Source organism: Peromyscus eremicus, chromosome 1 (assembly GCF_949786415.1).
Source record: "Peromyscus eremicus chromosome 1, PerEre_H2_v1, whole genome shotgun sequence".
Taxonomy (NCBI): domain Eukaryota; kingdom Metazoa; phylum Chordata; class Mammalia; order Rodentia; family Cricetidae; genus Peromyscus; species Peromyscus eremicus.
The window spans coordinates 55,787,256-55,809,767 of NC_081416.1; the positions used below are offsets into that span (position 1 = coordinate 55,787,256).

Here is a 22,512-nt window from a genome sequence, read left to right on the forward strand (position 1 = left end):
TAGAGAAATGCTGGTTTAAGGTCCTTGAGGGAAATAAGCAAGAGATAGGAGACATAGGAGAGGGCAGACATAAGGTAGGATGTACACAGGAAGGGGACAGGCAGGCCCCAGATCTGCTGCTGTTCTGTGGTCATGGGCCCTGCTGTCCCTGTTCTCATCCTGGGAAGAGGATGCTGGGATCTTGAGTGCACTGGAATATAGGACAGGGATGTCAGGTTGTGTGGCTCAGGGTACCTGGCGCTAAGGGTGGGAAAAATAAGCAGAGATATCACAACCTCAAACCTGGGGACAGCTCAGTGTATACCCAACAACCACTCCCGTCCCTGGTCAGCCCCAAGAAAGACAGGCCCCAGAGCATGAGCCAGTGAATCTAGGATGTAGGGAGCTGATTTTACAGCATACCTCTGCCCCCAGGGTGACATGGACCTCAACAGAGCCTGTGAGCTCTGAACAGCAGAATGCAGACCCTAACCTCTAGAAAAACACTGACTCCTTCTAAGATAGGCTGTGGGGGACAGGCTCAAAACATCCCTTCTTCCCACAAGGTTTTCCAAAAGGTCTTTAAGCCCACTGTGTCACTGACAGGACCTGTGAACAGTGAGAAAGATGACTGGCCATTATGGGCACAGCACTGTCACAGTGGGCCCATGAGCCACCAAGCTTTAACAGTGATCAAGGGCCGGAAGAGGTCACAGATAGGAGGTCAGCACCAGCCCTGCCCACATGGCCAGAGCACCTCTGGGGGCCTCTGGATGAGGAGGGGAGAATTCACAGGGCTGGGGCCGAAGCCCAGGGTGCCCCATGGAACACTTGAGCAGGTGCTAGCTTCAAAGGACAGCAGCACTTCTCGGCTGTGATGTGTCTCTAGCTGCGGAAACCTGTTAGAAACGGAGCCCAACAAGGAGGTGATGGGCGCGCCGAGGCCCTTGCTGTCAGGCGGCCACTGTGGCCAGAGCCCAGTCCCTCCCTCGTATGTTTCTTGGCTACTCTGAAGCACCTACCACTCTAGATGCCAGGCCAGGAGAGCTGGGAACGGGCAGATGGTCTCAGCTCATCCATCAGGGCTACAGCTCTTGCCCAGGGATCCATACTTACACAGAGACCCAGCAGGGTCCAGGCACCAGCAGTCTGAGAACAGCTAGGAGAGGTTACTGTGTCACTGAGGCTAAGAGCCACCTCAATAAGAGCAAGGCAAGGACCAAGCGGGCCACACACCTGATACGTGACCAAATGGACCCACTGTGGGCAAAGGCAGGGGAAGGCGCGACCTCTCACCTTTACACCTCGGACACGGAACTCAGCCAGGGCCCTGCTCATCTTGGTGGCAGCCGTGGGGTGGTCTTTGCCATGGGCAATGACTTTGACAAGCAGAGAGTCATAGTGGGGTGATATGACAGCCCCCTGGAAGGCAGAGGCATTGTCCAGGCGGATGCCCATGCCCTCGCCACTCCGGAAAACCTGTCACCAGAAGGAAGCACAAGTCAGCAGCTGGACGGAAACTGGGGGTAAACTGGGCTCCCAGCATGGCCCCCCAGAGGGCTGAGCTCAAGGCTACCCAGAGAGCCTATCCCTGACCAGTCAAGTTTCTTTCTACTTCTGCCAACAGACCCAGGCCACAGCCCTTCTGAGTCCATGCGTTCACTCTGGTGCTGCAGCCAGGCCGGGACACAGGAGGAAATGCCCCGAAAGGCTCCTGGTTCATGAACAGCCCAGTCAGCAGCCCAGGTGGGAAGGAAGGGCCACATCTCACTGGCCTTCCACCACCTGCCCGACCACCCTCCCTCCTTGCAGACCCAGTCTCTGTCCACCATCATTCCAGGAGCAGCACACAATACCCACTACCGGCTGCTCACTGGGCATGAAGCAGCTAAAGCAATCCCTGACCAAACAGCCCTGGGACAGACAGAAGTACACAGACCACAGGACCACAAGCAAGAAAAGGAGACGGGCAGGCTGACCGAGGAAGGCTTTGGTTGGTTCATTTTCCGATTCTGAAACACCACTATGTAGCTCAGGCCAGCCTGAATTTACAGCGTAGCCTAGGTTGGCCTTGAACTCATGATGACTCTCCTGCCTCAGCCTTCTGAGTGCCGGAATCACAGGTGTGCACCACCACACCCAGCTTGGTTTGTTGTTTGTTTTTAAAGAGAGAGGGAGGGGAAGGCCTCGATATCGACTCACATTCCCTCTTCCTGAAGGGAGGGTGGGAGAAGGAGCAGAGAGGAAGGAAGGAGACGTGGAAATGGAAGACGTGGAAATGTGAAGAAACCACACCTGAGCTCGTCCAGGAAACACAGGAGAGACACGCCGAGGGGAAATGGCAGACACAAATGGGGTCCGGGGTCTGGGGTGGCTACACTTGCACACGCAGGTGAGTGTTCATTCAGGACAGGCAGGTGACAGGTGGGGAAGAAATCAAGGGAGAGAGGAGGCCAGAGGGACTGGCCTGGGAACACCCTCAGCATCACCCTTCGGCTGCTAAGGGCACAAGCTGTGTTCAATAAAGAAGAACTTCATGCAATATTTAAGGGTGGACACTCAGCTGTGTGCAGGAACCACCAGCTAAAAATACCTTGTGGTGACCGGCTCTAAAGCCAGCCCCTGGCCATGGAGGTGGAGGTGGAGGTGGAGAGGAACCAGCCCAGCAGCCTCTTCTGAGCCCCAGGCCATCAGCTGCCCCTTTCCAGACTAGGGCAAAAGAGCCAGGGCTATAAGGCAGCACCAGCCCAGGGATGCCCCACCTAGGGACTCAGAAATGAATATGGGTGGTCATCTATGGTGGCCCTTGGGCTCTCAAGGCCATCAGAACTGACCTAGCACCCCAGCCCTGCTCCACTCCACCATATTACTTTTGGACATTTTTGCAGTTCTGGAGTCTGGCTCACGCTCATTGTTGCTGCCCTTGTGCCCTGGATACCAGTGCCAACCCTGAGTGCCGCTGGTGCCCTGTATCTGTAGGGAGTGCTGCTGACATGCAGGGAGAGGGAATGCAAGGGACAGGCAACTGAGCCCAAATGCTCCAACCCTGATGGGAAAATGGGCAGAGCTGAGGTGAACTTCTCAGTCCCTCAGTGCTGCCCTCCAAAGAACTCTTGCTTACTCCCAAGGGGCCTTCTGTTAGACTCACCCTGCTACAGAGATCCCAATCCTCTGCTCCCCACAAGGTCCTGCCTTGCCAGCCACCCCTCACACCTGATAGAAGGCAGGATAGAGACCAGCAGGGCATCAGGGCCAAGGCTTCACATCTGTGGGCCCACAGCTGTCCCCTAAGCTGGTCTGCCCCCCATTCCCAGAATGGCTTTCTGCTAGCTTTCTGTGGAATGGTCTTCCCTTACTCTAGGACAGTCCTGGGCTCCCACGTGCTCTAAGCAGCTGCATCTGGACCCCTGGGTAATAACCTAGGCACCAGGGGAGGCTGTGAAGAATCTCAACCCAGGCTGGAGCTGGGTCACACTTGCTACGTCACCTACCTCGATGCGGCCAGTGTCGGGCTGGAAGCTGCGTGCAGGGTCCTCAGTGGTGACTCGACACTGGATAGCACAGCCATTGATGCGGATGTTCTCCTGCCGCAGGCCCAGGTCAGGCAGGCTCCGGCCCTCAGACACGTGGATCTGAGCATGGACCAGGTCCACGCTGCAAATGAGGAGGACACCAGGGAAGGAGGAGAATGAGGAGAAGCAGGGGGGAGGGCTTCCATAACTCACACAGGCCAATGCTGCTGCATCCCCCTCTTAGCCCAAACAGCCTGGGGTCCTCTACCTGGTGGTCCTACAGCCTGCCTTGCTTGCTCAAGTCTCCTAAGAAGCTTCCAGAAGACAGATATCCACCTGCCCTTCACCCTCCTGGTGGCCTCTTCCAACAGCCCTGTCCTTTGCCTGCCCCTGCCCTAAGATCTGCAAACTCCTGCTTGCCCGTGACACCAAGATGGGAAGTACAGGCAGAGGTCCTGGTCACAGGGTTGGAACACCCACTCTCGGAGCATGGGGGCTACATTGTGTATGCAGGGAGGGCAGGCTGCAAGTGAGAATCACAAGGCCAGGTATGTTGGTATATGTCTGTAATCTCAGCATTGAGGTAGAGGCAGGAAGATTAGAAATCTAAGGTCACCCTTGGCTATATAGCAAACTTGAGACCAATGTGGACCTCAGGAGACCCCATCTAAAAAAAAACAAATCAAAGCCAAACAAATGAAAACAGGGAGCTGCATCCTTTGGAGGCCTGCAAAGTGAGACATGGTCAGGACACTATGTTCCTCAGGCACATGCAGAGCAGAGGGCTCTCCCTGTTTGCATGGTTGTGTGAACCTAGCTGAGCAACAGCCACTCTCAAGAATGGTATCCAGTCTAGGCCAAAGCTGTTAACACAAGGCCCTCCAGGTTTCATATATTGGGTCTGAGGCTCATGGCCAGTACTCCATACTCCATGTCACCTGTGAAGGCAGAGTGGTAATGATTGTCACCACGGCACCCTCTCTGCAGGCCACTGACCCTGCCTGCATGCTGCATCTCCACGGTATCACTCCCCCATCAGAGGAGCTTGAGGCTCAGAGAAGCCACAGCTAGCCCAGCCTGCACATGGCTCAAGACCTGGGGACCCTGACACCTGAGCAAGCAAATCCTTGCCAGAGCAGCACCAAGGCATAGACCGGGGAAGGTGGCTGGAAGGTGATACTGTGACTCCAGCTCCAACCCTCGGGAGCCACGAGTGTGTGGGCTTCTGGACACGTGCTAGGCAAAGGCAGCCACTGGGCAACAGCATCATTCGTCTTGAGTGGGCCAAGAAGAAAACTGGATCAGGAGTGTTCCATGGTAAGGTGAACTGGTCCAGTGCCAAGGATTACTACTACTTAAATGGCTCAAAATATGTATCCTGGAATAATGAAAGCTATTTTCACAGTTTGTAAAAATAAGTAGATTTTCTAAGTCTATACCCAAAACTTGTGGGAGAATACTCTGATACAAATTTTCTAGGAAGCCGTGGCTCAAATTTAGACAGATGTTAATAGACATAACCTGAACCACAAAAGCCAGAACAATGCACTGTCCAACAGAAAACAGGACAACAGAATTATTACATGTACAGATGGTGGAACAGTCCACTAAAAGTATTCACAAAGAATAATGGTCTGGGATGCCTTCAACAAACAGCAAACCTTTGTTGTTTTGTTTTGAGACAGGGTCTCCTCTACACAGCCCTGGCTGTCCATCACTATGTAGACCAGGTTAGCCAGATCTGCCTGCCCCTGCTGCCACCACATCTGGCTAAATAGCAAGTTTTAAAGGAGAATAAAAATTCTAGGAGCCGGGCGGTGGTGGCATGCCTTTAATCCCAGCACTCAGGAGGCAGAGCCAGGAGGATCTCTGTGAATTCGAGGCCAGGCTGGTCTACAGAGTGAGATCCAGGACAGGCTCCAAAACTACACAGAGAAACCCTGTCTCAAAAAAAAAAAGAAAAAGAAAAATTCTAGGGACTAGAGAGGTGGTTCAGCAGCTAAGAGCACTGGCTGCTCTTGCTGAGGATGTGGGTTAGGTTCCCAGCACCCATATGGCAGCTCATAATCCTCTGTAGCTTCAGTTCTGGGGGATCAGACACCCTCTTCTGGTCTCTGTAGGCATATGGCACACTTGTGGTGAACATACATACATATAGGCAAACACTTATACATATAAAAATAAAATATATAAATCTTTTTTTTTTTTAATCTAAGGGGCTAGAGAGATGACTCAGCAGTTAAAAGCACTGGCTACTCTTCCAGAGGACCTAAATTCAATTCTTAGCATGCACATAGCACTCACAACTATCAATAATTCGAGTCCTGAGGGATCTATTCCCTCTTCTGGTCTCCATGGGCACTATATACACGTGGTACACAGACATATTGAGACAATATTCATACATAAAACAAAAATAAATCTCAAAAAATTGTTTTAAGTCCATATAAATGTCTAATCAGCATAAAACTACATAATAAACAAAGATGAAGAAATACCTAAAGGCTATGCCTAGGCATAAGAAATGTCACAGCGCTGGAGGCAAGGCTGGAGAGACTGAGTCCACTGTGTGGACTTGTATAAAATTCTCTTCCTCTCTGAGCCTTGGTTCACTCATCTGAAAAATGGAGTGATGGGTCCCTTCCTCACAAGTACATCTAGGAGGGCCCCATGGAGTGCCTGGTAGCACCTAGCATCCTTATTATTAGGGTAAGCTCTGAGTTGTTTTTATTTTGTGTTTGTTTTTTACAATAACCACGTGAAACCCTCATAAGAATTCTTTTAGTGAAGTCCCTAGGTCCACTAAAGTGAGAGCAAGTGAGCCTCGGCTGCCGCCTCCAGGAGACCCTTTCCCATCCCGCCCCAGCGTACGCCCTGTGCTCACTCTGTGATCTCTTCAGTGACCGTGTGCTCCACCTGCAGGCGGGAATTGACCTCGATGAAGTAGTGCTTGCCATGCTTGTCCACCAGGAACTCCACAGTGCCAGCGTTCTCGTATCCTACCTGCAGGGATGGCCAGTAAGTAGAGGTTCCTGGGGTCAGGGCTGTGCCACACAAGCCTGCCCAGCACACAGGTTCTGGAACAGAACAGCTTGTAGCAATCCAGCCACCTACCATCAGCTCCTCTGCAGTGGCCAGCACCCAGGACCCAGCATATACCTCCACTCCAACACTCTGCAGGCTCAAGGCTCCACTGGAAGCTACTAAGGCCAGGCCACACCCAGCAAGTCCGGGTAAAGACATCCCCCAACCCACCCTAGACCTTCCCTGTTGCTTTTGAAGCTGCCTCCTCCCTCAGGCCTGAAGTCCTGGGCCTCCCAGCCCACTTCTCCACTGCAGAAGGGTTTTCAGAAGTTTCCTCTTGTGCTACTCTGCGGTCATCTCCGACCAGTGTCCTCACTGTGGCCATCACCTCAAGTGATGCCACTTGAGGACTAGCAATGGTGATGCTAACTTGGATTGCAACCCTCCTTCCATTCCACTTCTGGTCCTTCCAGAATAACACACCCACTCCTTTGAGCCTGAGCTGATATGATTAATGGCATTGGCCTGAAGAACAGAGCAAGACCAAGGTGAGGTTGCCCCTCTGAGGCAACCCCAGCTCTACCAGACCTCGACAGCGCCTCTGCTCACATTGCTGAGCCTTGTCTCAAACCACTCTGTTCCCACTACCCTAAGCCCTGGATGCCATTGGGCTCCAACCTGGGACAGTGTGACTGTCCAGAGATGGGAAGTCTGAGGTGGGAAGGCACAGGTGGTACCCTGCTGCCATGGCCAGTGTTCCCAGGCCAGACTGGGGCAGGCCATTGCTTATGGACACAACTTGCACCTCCATACCCAGAATCCACTCTACCAGCCCAACAGAGACTGGCAGACACCTCTGTGAGGGAATGGGTTATACTGCAGCGGAGGTTAGGAGCCAGCAAGGAGGACATGCCATAATTTTGCCAGAATCCAAGGACTCTCGTTCTCTTTACAGTGACCGGGGTGAGCTGGTGCCACAGAAAAGTTAGTCTATATAGCCAGAGTAGAAGGAATGGCCAGTGCACCTCCCTTGGAGCCCAGCACCTCTGCTATCACCGAGGATGACAAGCACTGCTTCCAGCCTCAAGAGAATGTCTGTACCCTTCCCTCCCTGCAAAGCCTCCCTCCCTTCTTCCTTCTACAGGGAATGCCTGTACCCCTAAGCCATGAGAAAATCTGGACAGAGGTACCAAGAAAGTTTGCAAAAATGGGCTCATGTCCCCAGGAGCATGTCCTCACCTGCTTGGCAAGTTTGACAGAGTCACTGGTGAGGCGTGAGCGAAGTTGGGGGTCCAGGTGGGCAGCAGGAGCGATCTCTACCACCTTCTGGTGCCGCCGCTGGATGGAGCAGTCACGCTCATACAAGTGCAGGATGTTCCCATATTGGTCCCCTGAGCATTCAAAACACTGGATTCAGCCTTTCCTAGAATCCAAGTGCCCCTCCTACAGGCCCACTGGCCCCTTGGGCTGCTGTCCCAATGGTTGCTGCTGTAACCAGGGAGATCTAGGCTTCTCCAATTTCACACAACTCCCCACTCACCCAGGATCTGCACCTCGATGTGCCGTGGCTTCTCAATGAACTTCTCCACAAACAGTGCCCCGTTCCCAAAAGCTGCCAAGGCCTCTGAGTAGGCTCGAGTGTAATTCTCCTCCAGCTCCTAAGAGGGCAGGTAAGGCCAGGCAGACAATGGGACCAGCTCTGTACCCTCTGTGACCACCTCTGCACACTTCCCAGAGTCCACCACAGGGGGTGCCTGCCTAGCACCCAGCCCTTAGCATAGGTGCTGCCCCGCTCACCTCATAGCTGTGCACAACCCGCATGCCACGGCCCCCACCTCCGTAGGCAGCCTTGAAGATAATAGGGAAGCCATAGGTGTTGGAGAACTCGTGGGCCTCATGCAGGGAATTGATGGGAGCGTCAGTGCCGGGGACCACTGGGACACCTGTTGGAAGGGTATAGGGGTCTCTGTAACAGGCTAAATCTCTATTACATCATGTCAGGGAAACAAATTCTCACACGGGCTCCTCTCTACTAGCCCAGGAGGAGTTGTGTGTCACCTGCAGCGATGGCAATGGCCCGGGCCTCCACCTTGTCTCCCATCTTGCGCACCACCTCTGGACTTGGCCCAATGAACCGGACTCCAGCATCCTGGCAGGCCTGAGCAAAGTCTGCTCGCTCCGAGAGGAATCCATAGCCAGGGTGCACAGCATCTACACCATTCTCCTGTAAGTGGTGGGAGAAACACCTGGTGTGCTGGGCTCCACCTCCACCCCCTACACACATCCTGCTGATAGGTGTGAGTGCAGGGCACAGCACAGTATCTCGGCCAGCCTCAGGAAACCTTGGCATCTCCTAAGCCAAGTTGACTCTACCTTGGCCACCTTGATGATGTCTGGGATGTGCAGGTAGGCCTGCACAGGAGGCAGGCCACGACCAATAAGGTAGGCTTCATCAGCTTTCTGCCGATGCATCTGGCCTGTGTCCTGCTCCGAATAGATGGCCACTGTGCGGATGCCCAGCTCTGTGCAGGCACGAAACACTCGGATGGCAATCTCACCTAGGACAAGCAGGGTAAGCAGTTAGACTCCTGGGTCCAGAGAAAAACACAAAGGAGACAGGCAGCACAGAGCGATGAGGAGGCCAGGCTAGGCTGACCCCAAGCCCCGAATACTGGTAGTACTCACCTCTGTTGGCCACCATGACTTTCTTAATGGGCTTGTACTCCAGGCGCCGTACATTTGGGGAGGCAACAGGGGCAGTGGAGGAGCGGCGGACACCCAGGAGCCTCAGGCCCCCTCGAACTGTTTGGAACTTCAGCATCTGAGGAGGAGCAATCAGAATCCAGGTTAGAGCAGGCGAGGCACTGAGCACCCCAAATCCAGAAAGATAGAGGGACCCCAACCCTCAGAAGACAACAGAGAAGACAATACCATCTCCAATTCCATTTGTGGTGGAGCTCTGGACAGCAAGCAAACGGAGCCCAGTGGAGCTCAGCTCAACCTAACAGCCTCATACTCAATACAACATTTACATTTCAGAGGCTGCAGTGGCCTGTGCAGGCAGGGCTGGTGTGCACCTGGATGCTCTGTGCCCAGGCTCACTACCCTCATTCTCTACCAACATCCAATATGGACTTCTTCCCTGTGTTGTTCTTGTCAACCTGCTCTCTCAGGAGGTGGCCTTGGCTCTCAGCTAAAACACAGCTTTCTTCAAGCAGAGGTCTGGACCTTCCTTCTACTGTAAAATATTCATGACAGCCCAAAAGGGCAAGTCAAGAGGCTAGTCACAGAGACACATGCCTTGGGATTCCACCAACAGTAGGTCCTAGAGTGGTTATGTAGTGCGCCAGGCTGAGGAAGAGAGAGAGGCTGAGGAAGAGAGCACTGTTCCAAGCTGAAGGTAGGGTCGGGAGCTGTGTTTAACAGGGACAAAGTTGCAGGACTGTGATATGCAAAGAGCATTGTAGATGATGGTGGAATGACGTGAACGGACTTAAAGCCACTGAACTGTGCACTGGATGAGACAGGAAACCTGGCATTGTGTATTATACAGCAACTTAATTTTTAAAATCAACTGAAGACAACTTATATACCACAAAATAGGTTTCATAGCTGACCACTCATTATATAAATAAAAGACACAGCTGGATGTGGTGGCTCACACCTCTAATCCCAGCTACTCAGGAAGCTGAGGCAGGAGGATTGCTTGGTTTGAGGCTATCTTTGGCTACACAGTGAGTTCCAGGACAGCTTGAACTACAGTGTGATTTCTTCACCCATTCCCTCAAAACAAAACAAAACAAAAAATCAAAAGGAAGCTATGGAGGTGGGGAAAAGGGAGAGAGAGATGAGGGAGAGAGGGAAGGGAGAGAGAGCCAGGCCCAGGAGAGAAGGAAAAGACAGAGCAGGGCCCGAGTCTGCATCTGGCCTCTCCACTCAGACTGTGGCCTTTCTGTAACGGAATGATTTGGTTCTTAGTAAAAGGAAAAAGTGGTTTTTAAACATAAAAGCATACTCAATAACTAAGACACACATTGCAAGAACCCTGATGTCACAGGACAGCCTGCAGTGAGAGGAGGGAGGTGCTAGGACAGAAAGAGACGTGAGCAAGGGCGTCTTACACAGAAGAGCAAGCAAGGAGAGCAGCGGCGGCGGCACAGAGGGGCCTGGTCTCCTGTGAGGCCCCGCTGCAAAGAGGGGAGACACGCACAGGAACATCTCTGACCAAATAAGTGGTGACAACGTGCCTCAAAGGTCATGTTTTGTGAATGTCCTGGAGGAAAGATGGTTACTGCAGCTGGCTATCAGAGATGATTCTCTGAGATGGGGACACAGGAGCTGGAACCTGACCAGGGAGAAAGAGGTGGCTTCTTACCTATCACCGAGATCGCCAAGGTCCAGAGGGGAACGAGCTTGGCACAATGAAGCAAGCTGGACAGACGGGAGCTGGAGGGCAAGGAGCCCTGCATGAAGTGAGGCTGAAGGCATGGACAGATATGACAGTACTGCCTCCTTCAGACCATGAACAAGTCTACAAGGATTGGAAAAGATCCTGGCAGGGCAGAGATGGGGACAGACAGAGGGTGTCCATCAGACCATCCCGGAGGCTGAGGAGAGACACAGAGCCTCTGACTAAGGGTAGGGGCCATGGGATCAGGCTGGGTCAGGGAAGGGTGTAGGGGTAGAGCAGGCAACATTCACTAAGAGTTCCATTGAGTTGAGGAGTGCAAGAAGCCCATCCAGTGGATGGGCCAACACAGAAAGGCTGTAGAGGCAGAGGCAGCGTTAGGAGCGAAGGAAGCTCATGGACAAGGAAAGAGCAAGAGAGGAAAACCTGGTGCATGATGACAGGCAATGTATGAATCCAAGCTGAGGATGGTGTAGATGGAAAAGGCCCAGGCCTGTCCTTTTCGGCTAGACTAGGAGGAAGAGCCAACAAGAGACAGCTACAAGAACAAGAAGGAAGGCCAGGATCGTAGTGTCAGTCCTGAGCCAGAGCTCATGCCCTGGGACAATGGGGTCCGCCATGATCTCTGAGAGGCAGAATAAGATGGCTCTGAGGCAGTCCTCAAGTTTGTGTCTGTCCCAGGTAGCATACAGCAAGCAGCCAGGGCTGGCAGGAATACCTTAACTCACCTACACAAAAGTGGGGGGTCAACTTGCTAAGCTCCAGGCTTCAAAAGTAGGGGGTCAATTTGCTGAGCTCCAGGCTTCAAAAGTAGAGGTCAACTTGTTGGACTCCAGGCTTCAAAAGTGGGGTGTCACCTTGTTGGACTCCAGGCCCCAGTCTTTCTAAAATAGCTTGTATCTTGACCTTACTGTAATTGTTGTGTTTTATCTGGATGATGCTAAACCCCATGGCAGCTATGGCTTTTTTAAAAAAAAGTTTCATGTAGCCCAGGCTAGCCTCAAACTCCATTAACAGTCAAGAATGACCTTGAACTCCTGATCCTCAGGCCTCCACTTCCCAAGCACTGGGATTATAAGAATGCATTACCAAACTTGGGAGCAACAATGGTTTTTTTTTAATGTATGTTTCATAATAATGTTTAACTTAGAAATTACAGTTAGAGATTAACAGGAATTAATAATCAAATAGAACCGTAACAAATGCTGTAACACAGCTATGTGAACGGAATGTGATCTCTCTCGGTTCTCTCCTGTGGATCTTAGCAACTCAGCATATATTTTTCTCCTCAGTAACTCAAGAACTCTCACCTTTTCACTTAAACAACGCAGATAGCTTTCCCCTGGCAAATCTCAGCTGCCAGTCTCATTTCTCTTGTGTTCTGGGGCCACTAAAGTAAAAGTTACCCAGACACAAGCAGTTCCACAGCAGTCAATGATGACTGAGACACTACTAACCAACCAGCAAACAGGTAGCAAATTCAGCATGGAGACTCTGCACAAAAGGGTAATTCTCAGTGTGGGCGGGAGGAAGTGGGAGGCGGCAGGATTTCATTACACACCCAGAACAGCATACCACCTAAAACGTATGGCTTGTTTATTTCTGGAATTTTCCATTTAATATTTTTGTACCACAATTTTCCATGGATAACTGAATTGAGGAAAGAGGAATTGGTGGATCCAAATGCTAACCCCAGTGTGGACAGACTGGGCCAGCTCTTCACTGACGAAGAGATAAAGGTCCAGCACCAACACCAACCTGACATGGCTGGTGCCTCCTGAAGCTGCTCACCAAGATGGAAATCACAGTCCTGCAGGGCCTTGCCTCAGATACACAACCTAGGCTTAACTTTAACCAAATTCCCATTTTTGGTTCAACGAGGAGAGGGCACACTATTTTTCCCAAGATATTAACTATTTTTTATTGCTTCAAAATATGTGAAATTTATGGTTCAAAATTAATGCTTCAAATATGTGAAAAAATGCCAAGCATTGTGGCATACACCTTTAATCATGCAGGAAGCAGAGGCAGGTGGATCTCTGGGAGTTTGAAGCCAGCCTGGTCTACAGATTGAGTTCCAGGGCAGCCAGAACTATGTGAGAGATCCCATCTCAAAACAACAACAAAAAACAAATATGTAAAAGTTCATGTGTGACATGGACTCCAGAATCAGTTCAGATGAAAGGAGCCGACAAGACAACTAGGTGCTGACTGGACCCTGGACTTCTATTTCCAACAAGGGCACAAGGACACAAAGGACCACTGACGAAGTTTAAACAAGGTCTGTAGTTACACAGTACAGTCACTTCCTGATCTCGCTGTTGGTCAATGGTTAGGAGAAGCCCAACACATGCTGAAACACAGCAAGGTGCTGCCCTTGCCCCTGAAGTGACAGCTTCATAAAGGAGACTATTTCTAACTCAGAAAACCCCCAGGTCACACCCCCAGGTCCTGTCCAGCTACCAGATAGAATTTTAATCTATCCAGAGCCTTCAAGCCAGGCCTACTGATACACTGGATGATCTCAGCGCTTCAAAGCCTAAGAAAAGCGGATCAAGAGAGTTCAAGGCCAGTCTGGCTACAATGCAAAATGCTGGTTTCCTTCATTTCTTGACACCAGGTCTTGTTACAATATAGCCCAGGGTCACTTGAATTTGCTGTATAATTCTCCTGCATCAGCATCCCAAGGGCTTGGATTATAGGTGTGGGCCACCATGCCTACCTTTAAAACAAAGCAAAAGCTTCTATAATACTTCAGAAGCATGTAAAAGAGAGAGAGGGAGTGTTGGAGAGTATGAGGAGAGTGGAAGGGAGTGAGGATGGGTGTGATCAAGATGTTATATAAATATATTAAATATCAAAATATAAAGTTAAAATTCTTTTTAAAATGTAGGTCTTCTGTTCCTTGGCTGGATCATTTCTACCCCAGGAATCCAAAATATCCATATTCTGAAACAGGGACTGAGATGTGTGTGTGAAGGTATTCGAACAGCACCATTGACAACAACAAACCAGAAGGTCCTGGGTAGACATTACCAGTCCATCAATGATGGCTTTGCATGGGCGTTCACAACATGGAAAGTGTTTGCAATACAATGTGAGCTGAAAATGAAAGGTAAACCATACCATCTCATGAAGTTTCCTTCTGAAGCAAGGGTGACAGCTGGTGAGATCGTGCCAGGGGCCACCTCACTGCCATAGGCTTAAATGGCTGCAGTGTGTTTGTTTTCTTCCTTATCCGTTTATATATTTCTATATGCAAAAATCTCCATATTTTATCCAATGGGAACACATTATTTTCTAAAATAATAACTATACTTATTTTTATTGCTGCATTAGAAATGAAAATACACATGAGAAGCTGCAAAAACATGCAACCTCAGGACAATGGCAAAGCAAGGCAGCCACTCCATCATAGGTTAAAGCTGGCTTTCCTGTGGGGCACAAGGACTACACACACAACGGTCATCAGTGGTGAGATACTGTCAGCATCTGCATCTGGAATTTATGCATCAATGAGTAAGTTTAAAAACAAACAAAGGGACCGGTGGATCCTGGTTACGCTTAACCATCCAGCAGAAGTGAGAAGCCATCAGCAATTGTCTTAAATCTCTACAGACAGTTTATAAGAGCAAGCCTAAAACCAGGACTGTCGGACAGTGTTGGTTGCTTGAAGAAGGGACTCTCACATCATGATTGTTTAACACACTCTTTCTCCTGCTATTTAGTTTTCTCTGGCTGAAGAATCAGTATTTTCTTCAGTATTAGTGTTCTTCATTTTTACTTTCTCCATTTTTAATTTGTCAAACTTCTGACAAGTCTGGCTTATCATTCACTCATCTTGACTACCCACTCCAAGATACGTTCCAGGCCACCAACAGGTCAGGTCACTGCTGGCTAGGGACCAGGCTGGGGGCATATTATTTATAATTAGAAAAGAAAATGGGGCCGGCGAGATAACTCAGCTGCTAAAGTGCTTGTTGCCAAATTTGATGAGCTGAGTTTAATTTCAGGAACCCACATGGTGGGAGAGAACCTCCACAAACACTGTGGTACTCATGTCCACTCATTACCAAAAATAGATAAACGTAACAGAGAATTTTTAAATAATTTTAAATACAAACTATACTTGTAATCCCAGTTCTTGTGAGGCTGAGGCAGGAGGACAATCTCAAGTTCAAGGCTTGGCTACATAGTGAGAAGAAGGAAGAAGGAGGGGTAGAGAAGGCAGACCTTTGCTCAGAAAGGGTAAGGGGAGTTCCTGGGCTTCCCCCTGGTAGCAAGATGAGGTTGGTATGTCCCCGAGCGGGGCATGAGCCTCCATACTTGTTTTCCCAGCTGGATCTACCCGATCCGTGGCAAGCGGCCTTCCAGCGGTGCCCAGGTTCTCAAACCGCCAGGGAAGTTTCAAGCTGTTTCTGGAGGCTCTGCCTGTCCCTCACCTGGTGGCTTGATCTTGCCACCACTTGAGCACTTGACTCTCATCCTGTGAGCAAACAGGCCATCTTGGTGCCCTACCCCCTCTCTCTACCACACAGGCTCCCCAGTCCCTTCTTCAGATAAAGAAAGAGACTTTAGATTTGTGTCAAAAGGCTGGTCACTTTGTGGAAAGAGCTGGCAAGTTCTTAGAGGGCTGACTCTCTGCTACACCCAATGATGGAAGACTGAACTGTACATCTAGTCCACACACACACACACACACACACACACACGACTTCTCACAAATGATCTTGGTGGCCCAGGGACTCCTTGGCAATCCCACTTCACAAAGAACGTGGAGAGTAGTGTGGGGAGGAAAAAGCCCCTCTGAGCCCTTGTGTCCTTGTAGAGGGCAGCAAAAACAGCCTGAACTTGAGACCTGAGTGACTGGCCGCTGGGGAGCAGGAGCCAGAGCTGGCAGCAAACCTGGCAGATGTTCACAGGCAGGAAAAGGTGAGGCCCTTTCAGATGGCGTCAGAGCAGGGCAAGTGGGAGCAGTCCCCACCACTAGGCTGTGAGTGGCCAGGAGGCCCAGGGTTGGCCTGCACTGTTTGCCTGATCCAGGCCTAGCTCTCCCTTTGCTGGCACTGTGGTTTGGCCCTCTGTAAATTCCAGTGCCACTTCCTTCCAACCCAGGCACGTCATTTCAGGACCAACTGAAACAGAACACCTGAAGTACTAGATCTTGGGTTAAAAATGCCAGCTGTAGCCGGGCGGTGGTGGCGGCGCACGCCTTTAGTCCCAGCACTGGAGAGGCAGAGGCGGGCAGATCTCTGTTGAGTTCAGGCCAGCCTGGGCTACAGAGCGAGTTCTAGGAAAGGCGCAAAGCTACACAGAGAAACCCTGTCTCGAAAAAAACAAACCAAACCAAACAAACAAACAAAAACAAAAACAAAAAGCCAGCTGTTGTTCTTCCTCACTGTCTTTTCTTCCTTCCACGTGAACGCAGGGATAGAGAAGAAATCCTCCCAACCTTCCCAGAGCCCTCTACAGATCACACCAGCACCCACACACACATACATGTGTACACACCAAGGTCCTCTTGCTAACTGCCCCAAGGCATTCCTATCCCTCTGTGGTTTTCTGAGTAGGACACTGATATGAGCCACACCTGCGTGTGCATACCCATGCACGCCTGCATACACACATACATACACACGAACAGCACAAAGTATCCAGTCCTCAGGCACACAGCATGCTTTCACCACATGTAAAAACCTACCCCAGAGCTTGAGTCAGATTTGTAGAGCCGCACCTGTTCTGGAACAGTCCCCCTGGACCAGCTAAGCACCTAGGCGTGCTGCACAGAAGACGTGGTAGACGACCCACAGCCAGCGGCTGCTCCACCTGAGGTCATTGGCCCCAGAATACAAAGTTCTCCAGCACTAGGCTGCTGGAGGCCTGGGCTTTAGCCAAGGCTGAAATCAGGGGAAGGGGCGCCGCCTCCTGAGGCCATCATGGGCCACTGGCTGCCTGGGAGGGCTGGACTAGGGAGGCGGGGCAGTGGATCATGCAGAAAGTAGATGAGCAGTAGCCTAGAGCCTGTTCCCTGGGCCCTCAGGGATAGGCAGGATTACAAGACAAATATTCTAAGGCTAGAAAGCAGCTGCAGACTTATGTGGTGGATTTAGGACATACTGCCACTTGAAGTTCAAGGCACAAAAATGTCGACCAGAGGGTAGAGTGGTGCCTAGGAGGGCTGCTTGGGAGGGGCTGTGCTAGGCATGACGGAGGGCAAGGGTCACATTGTCCTGAAGGTTGGTTCACTACCACAATCACAGGAGACCTCTGCTTCAACCTGCCTCTCCCCTAGTTCAACACAATGCTAGACACAAGGCAAGGCTTTGCCAATACAGATAAGAGAGAACACACCACCTTGCTCCTGAAGCATCTCCATTGCTAATCTAGCTTTTCCCTCACTGAATCCCACTGCCCTCACAGGCCTACAACCAGGACCTTTCAGAATCATGATCAGCCAGAGACACGCTGCTGCAGGACAGCTGTGGATCCACTGGACAGTGTCCCATCAGAGGCTCTCACAGACCCATGTGACAGCTAACTAGAGTGTTGAGTCTGGGGGTCTGAGATGGTCCCAGAGAGCAACTAAAAAGGTTGACCAAGTTGTACCTGTGCCTCACCACATCCCCCAAAGATGAAGGGACAGGACCATCTGCACAGCTCAGGGGATGTCATAAAGCTTGAGGGTCAGGTGGAGAGAAGCAGAATACCCAGGATAGTGAGAAGACCTTGGATGGGCAGTGAGGCATGAAATGCCCTCCAGGTTCCCCAGAATTCCTGCTTTGGGCAGTAATGGGGACGCAACCTGTCTAAGCCCAAGCCCTGGCACCCTGATGTGACTAGCCGCTTTCTCCACAATAGCACCTATCAGAAGGTGTTTCTAGACTCAGCCCTTCAGGCTGGCACTGTTCCAGGAGTCTCCTGTCACTCTCATTCCAAATGATGGCATGGACAGAGAAGTGGGAATAGAAGGTAGGCTTCCACTTAGCCCACACAGTGTCCTGTTGGGAGAGTACTTGGTTGAATGGTTACATGAAGTCCTTCTGGTTGACAATGTGACTGAGAATCTGATTTAAATCCTCTGAGGGAAAGCCCTCCTACCCGGTGACACCAATGCACCTGGAGTTTGCCCCAATCCTGAAGCTTCTAGAAAGGATGCTTTTCCTCCTACATGAGAGAGGCACTCTCCCATCTTGCAGACACAGCAACTGGCCCAGGGCACGTGCCTTGGGAGACACCACACCATCTTTCTTGCTTCGAGTGACACACAAGCAGAACTCCTTTTTTGACCACAGAGATGGGGGGAGGTGACAAAAGGACAAGCAACCTACTGCTCCCCAAAGATCCTTCACCCCACATTCTTCCTCAGAGAGCCAACAGCCTGAAGAGGCCTGTTTGCTATTTTCTGCAAACGCTGGCTGACAGATCCTTTTCTTGGTCTCAGGCTGTGCATTAGAAACAAGGAACTCAGACTGTGTGACTGTCACTGGGGACGTGTAAATAACTCCTCTCAAGCAAGAATGAGCCACAGAGAAGCAAGGAGTGTCTGGTGCACCTGTTTCTCCCTGGCTGTTTCTTAAGGCAGCTCATGGGAGACTTTTCACCTCTTCCTGTTTCAGTTTTCTCCAACATTGGATCTATGAACTAAGCATCCCCCTTCCAGACAGAATCATGGAGCTGGGATGGTGTCTACAACACCATGCTGGAGGAGGCAGGACAAAGGTCCCGACATCACAGCCATTGGTCTGTTGTGCTGCCCTCGTGGATTCTCCAGCAAAGCAAATGCCAAACTCCCAGTGCCAGCAGGTGATTCTCAGGGATCCACTCCTTAAGAGGCTTCCTTACAGATCATTAACCAGGCGCTTCAGGGTTAACTAACACCAGCCATGTTTGAGTCCAACATTAATGCTGCCCTCCAGAGCAGGAACTGACATGATAGGATTTAAGTCCCAACTATGGAACTGAGCTGTGACTTCATCAGGAACACAGATGACAGGCACTTAAACACCAAGAATACCCAAACTAGAAAACCTATGATTTAAAACAAAGAAACAAAAACCCCTCCTAACCTACAGCACAGGGCCACCACCAGCACTCTGTGCTGAACACCAAAGACAGCAATTGTGCCACTGGTCATGTGTCCTAGAAATGCCAGTGCAGTTTCAATTTGTCCAACAAATCACCAAATGTCCCTAGAAATTCCACTCCTTTGAACCTAAAATATAGCTTGCAGACTGTCTCCTACAACTAGAAGCAGCACAGAATTCCATGTCAGGCCAGTTTGGATACAGGTAACATGGCCACTGTGGCTACCAAAGAGATGTGCTGCTCCACAGAATAGCCTGGATGGGGAACAGGGCAGAATGGCTCTGTCAGTGCTGAATCAAATGCTAGGCCCTGGGATATTCCTTCTAGAACCTACATGGCTTTGATCTTAACTATATCTGCTTTCACAGAGTAAGTAGTAGAGGGTCACAAGGAAGGGAAAGGTGACATCCTGCCTGAGGCACTGGTGGTAAGTGGCTTCTGAACAGCCAGCGGTCCTGACTACCTGTGCTGACTCAAGTGTGCTGGCAAGCAGCCAGGTGTGCAGGAAGAAGAAAGGACAACTCAGAAACAGGCCCTAGTCTCTACCAAACTACAACAAAAGGATGCCTGGTTCCCTCCTCCCAGACCCCAGCTCAGTCCACCCCAGCCATCCGGGGCCACTGTACGCAACTGCAGACTGGGTGAACCAGAGGTCTTGGCAGAGTATTCCTCCCCGGCTGCCATCCTCTGGTGGATGTGCTGCTCTCTCTAGGCTGTTCCACAGTACTCTAAACATGCCTGCTAGGGGCCCAGGAACTGGCAGCCAAAAGGGACAGATGAAAGGAGGACACGTCTGGCTTTAGGCTACAGTAGCTGATACCAAAGCACCATGGAAAGGACAATGTGAGGCTGAGATTTCTGGGTAGTGGGAATGGAGGGCAGGAGGGTAGGGTGTGGGGGTGTCACAAGGTAACAGGAGACAGGAGAACAGCACAACAGGGACACCCAGTTTGCAGGCACTGGAGGGAGGGCGGGTCCTCTGAGCTTCAGCAAAACACTGGAACCTTGTGGCAGCTTGAGCCCCAAGGGCTCTAAAAGGCCCTGGGCAGAGCTGGGCCACTTACAATCACCAATGGCTATGTGGTCCAACAGTGTTCAGCAAGCTTCCATTCAAAAGCTACAGCAAGAGGAAGACCGAGGATCTGTTGCCACATGGGCATTCTATCCGTGCAAAAAGACTCAGAGATAGGAGGAGGCAAGAAGGTATCTCAAGGGCCTGGAGGACAGCAGGAAGGGGACAGGGACAGGGCACAGGGCACTGCTGGCATGGAGACAGCCGCTTTATCCCAGGCCTTAGGGGAAGTGACAAACTCAGGGCCAACACTGCCCTCTGGTGCAAGAAGCCATCACTGCCAACCTGCTGCCCACCTCCACCCCCACCAGGAAAGGGCACTTGTCCTGATTTCTCCACATCCTTTAGGACTCTGAACAGAAACGCCTTCCTGGACAGCCCATCTCCCCAGCAGCTCAGACAGCCCTAGTTGGGCAGCCATCTCCCTTCAGCCGCCTCATCCTCACCCATCGAGCTCCCGCTGAAGCCAGCTCCCTGTGGATGAGTCTACGTCCTTAGCAAGGTGCATTGAATGTTACAACTTGCTGACCCATCTGTCTCCTTTAACTGAGCACTGTGAGCACCCCGGGCACAATATTCTTGGCCTATCTATCCCTCTACTCTCTCCATAGCACTCTGTACAGTGCCTGGCACCAAAATTAAATATATGCCTGAGGCAGGCCATGCAGAATGAATGCATGATGAATGAATGAACCAAGGAATGAATACTCCAGGCCACACAGTAAACTTGCAAAATAGTGTGGCAGTTTACATCCATTCAAAAATATTATGGTGCACTTAGTAAAGATTAATAAGGCACAGTTCCTTTTGGGAACAGTATACCCAAGCTAACAGTGCACACAAGTCTCCCCTCCACAAAGTTTAGAGCCCAGTGTGCTGTTGGCAGGACAAAGGGCAAGGCAGTAGAGAGCACCTGGCAGACTGGATGTTTGTTTCTGTCCCAGATCCACATGCTGAAACCCTGACCTCAGACTTCCCAGACTCCAGGCTACAAGAAATAGCGTGTGTTGTTTACAAGCTCCCTGGTCTGTGGCATTTTCTTAAAGTGGCCCAGATGGACTCAGACACAAGCTAAAGGTGGGAACTAAGAAAGGCAAGTGTCAGCCAGGCAGTGGTGTTGCACACCTTTAATCCCAGCACATGGGAGGCAGAGGCAGGAGGATCTCCGTGAGTTTGAGGCCAGCCTGGTCTACAGAGTGAGTACCAGGACAGCCAGGACTACACAGAGAAACCAGGTCTCAAAACAAACAAAAAGAAAAAGAAAAAGCAAATTTCAGGGCTGATTGTGGTGAGCATTGAGAAGTACTGAAGTCTCAATTCTAAACCTCATTGGACCATGTCTGCAGTAAGGCAAGGCAGAGAGTAGATGTTGGCAGATGGAAGTTTCCAGAGAGTCTTGTTGGCTTGCTCTCCATTCATATGCTCCTCTTTCATGGTCTAAGATGGAAGGTGAAAGGCCTTGGCTGGATAAGAGCAGGGTTCTCAGAAGCCTTGAGGGACTCTGGGGCCTGCTAAGTTCGGGACACATAGACTGAATTGTGTCCTTTGAAAATGATACCTTAAAGTCCTGCCCTTGTACTTCAGTGTGTGACCTCATCTACAGCTGGAGTCTTTCCAAGGAATTCTGACAGTCACTGGCGGTCATCCCTAACCTGATACATGCTGGTGTTCTTGTGAGATACACAGGTGGGAGATAATATGAAGATGCATCCGGCCATGTGACTATGGTGATAGGTCTACAAGCCTCGGAAGCCAAGCGTCAATGACAAACGTAAGAAACTGGAAGAGGTCAGAAGGACCCAAGGCCGTCAGAGGAATATGGTCCTGTTGATGCCATGACTTTGGACTTCTAGCCTTCAAATCTAAGAGCCAAAATCTCAGTAGTTTTAAGCTTTCCAGAGTTGGTCCTTTGTTGTGATGACCCTGGAAAATCAACGAAGAGTCCCCACAGGTGGCCAGGCCTCTGCAGACCCTGACACCAGGCTAGGAACACATCCAATAGAACAAATGTGCCCTTCTCTCCTCTGCTCGTCCTGCTGCAGGCTGCAGCTGCAGCTGGGTTTTAGAGCATGTAGCTATTTAGGACTGGCTCAGCTGGGGAAGGTGAGTGGGAGGCAGCAAAGAGAGAAGTGAACAGTGACGCTGTGGCTGTGATGTGTGAGGCTGCTGGGAAAGTGGGCTGAGCCAGCAGGAAGGCCTCTAGGGGCGAAGGCATCACAGACTAGCCCTGGAAGAGAAGGAGAGAGGGGGGAGGAGGAGTTAATGAAGGAAGAGAAGAATGTCAGAGGAAGGAGACCAGGACGGAGGGAGGGAGGGAGGGAGGAAGGAGGGAGGGAGGGAAGGAAGGAAGGAAGGAAGGAAGGAAGGAAGGAAGGAAGGAAGGAGGGAGGGAGGGAGGGAAGGAGGGAGGGAGGGAAGGAGGGAAGGAAAGA

At 50.9% G+C, this 22,512-nt stretch overlaps 1 protein-coding gene across 1 annotated transcript in view; it reads right to left on the minus strand.

The window, feature by feature from the left end:
* Positions 1-22,512, minus strand: part of Pc (pyruvate carboxylase) — a 93,310-nt gene that overhangs the window by 10,718 nt on the left and 60,080 nt on the right. Inside the window, exons 2-10 of the mRNA XM_059263271.1 lie at positions 9,201-9,336; positions 8,889-9,073; positions 8,574-8,739; positions 8,313-8,458; positions 8,056-8,173; positions 7,755-7,906; positions 6,376-6,494; positions 3,471-3,633; positions 1,276-1,458 (exon numbers count right to left, since the gene is read on the minus strand). Coding sequence (XP_059119254.1) covers positions 1,276-1,458; positions 3,471-3,633; positions 6,376-6,494; positions 7,755-7,906; positions 8,056-8,173; positions 8,313-8,458; positions 8,574-8,739; positions 8,889-9,073; positions 9,201-9,336 — 1,368 coding nt within the window. The remainder of the gene's footprint in view (positions 1-1,275; positions 1,459-3,470; positions 3,634-6,375; positions 6,495-7,754; positions 7,907-8,055; positions 8,174-8,312; positions 8,459-8,573; positions 8,740-8,888; positions 9,074-9,200; positions 9,337-22,512) is intronic.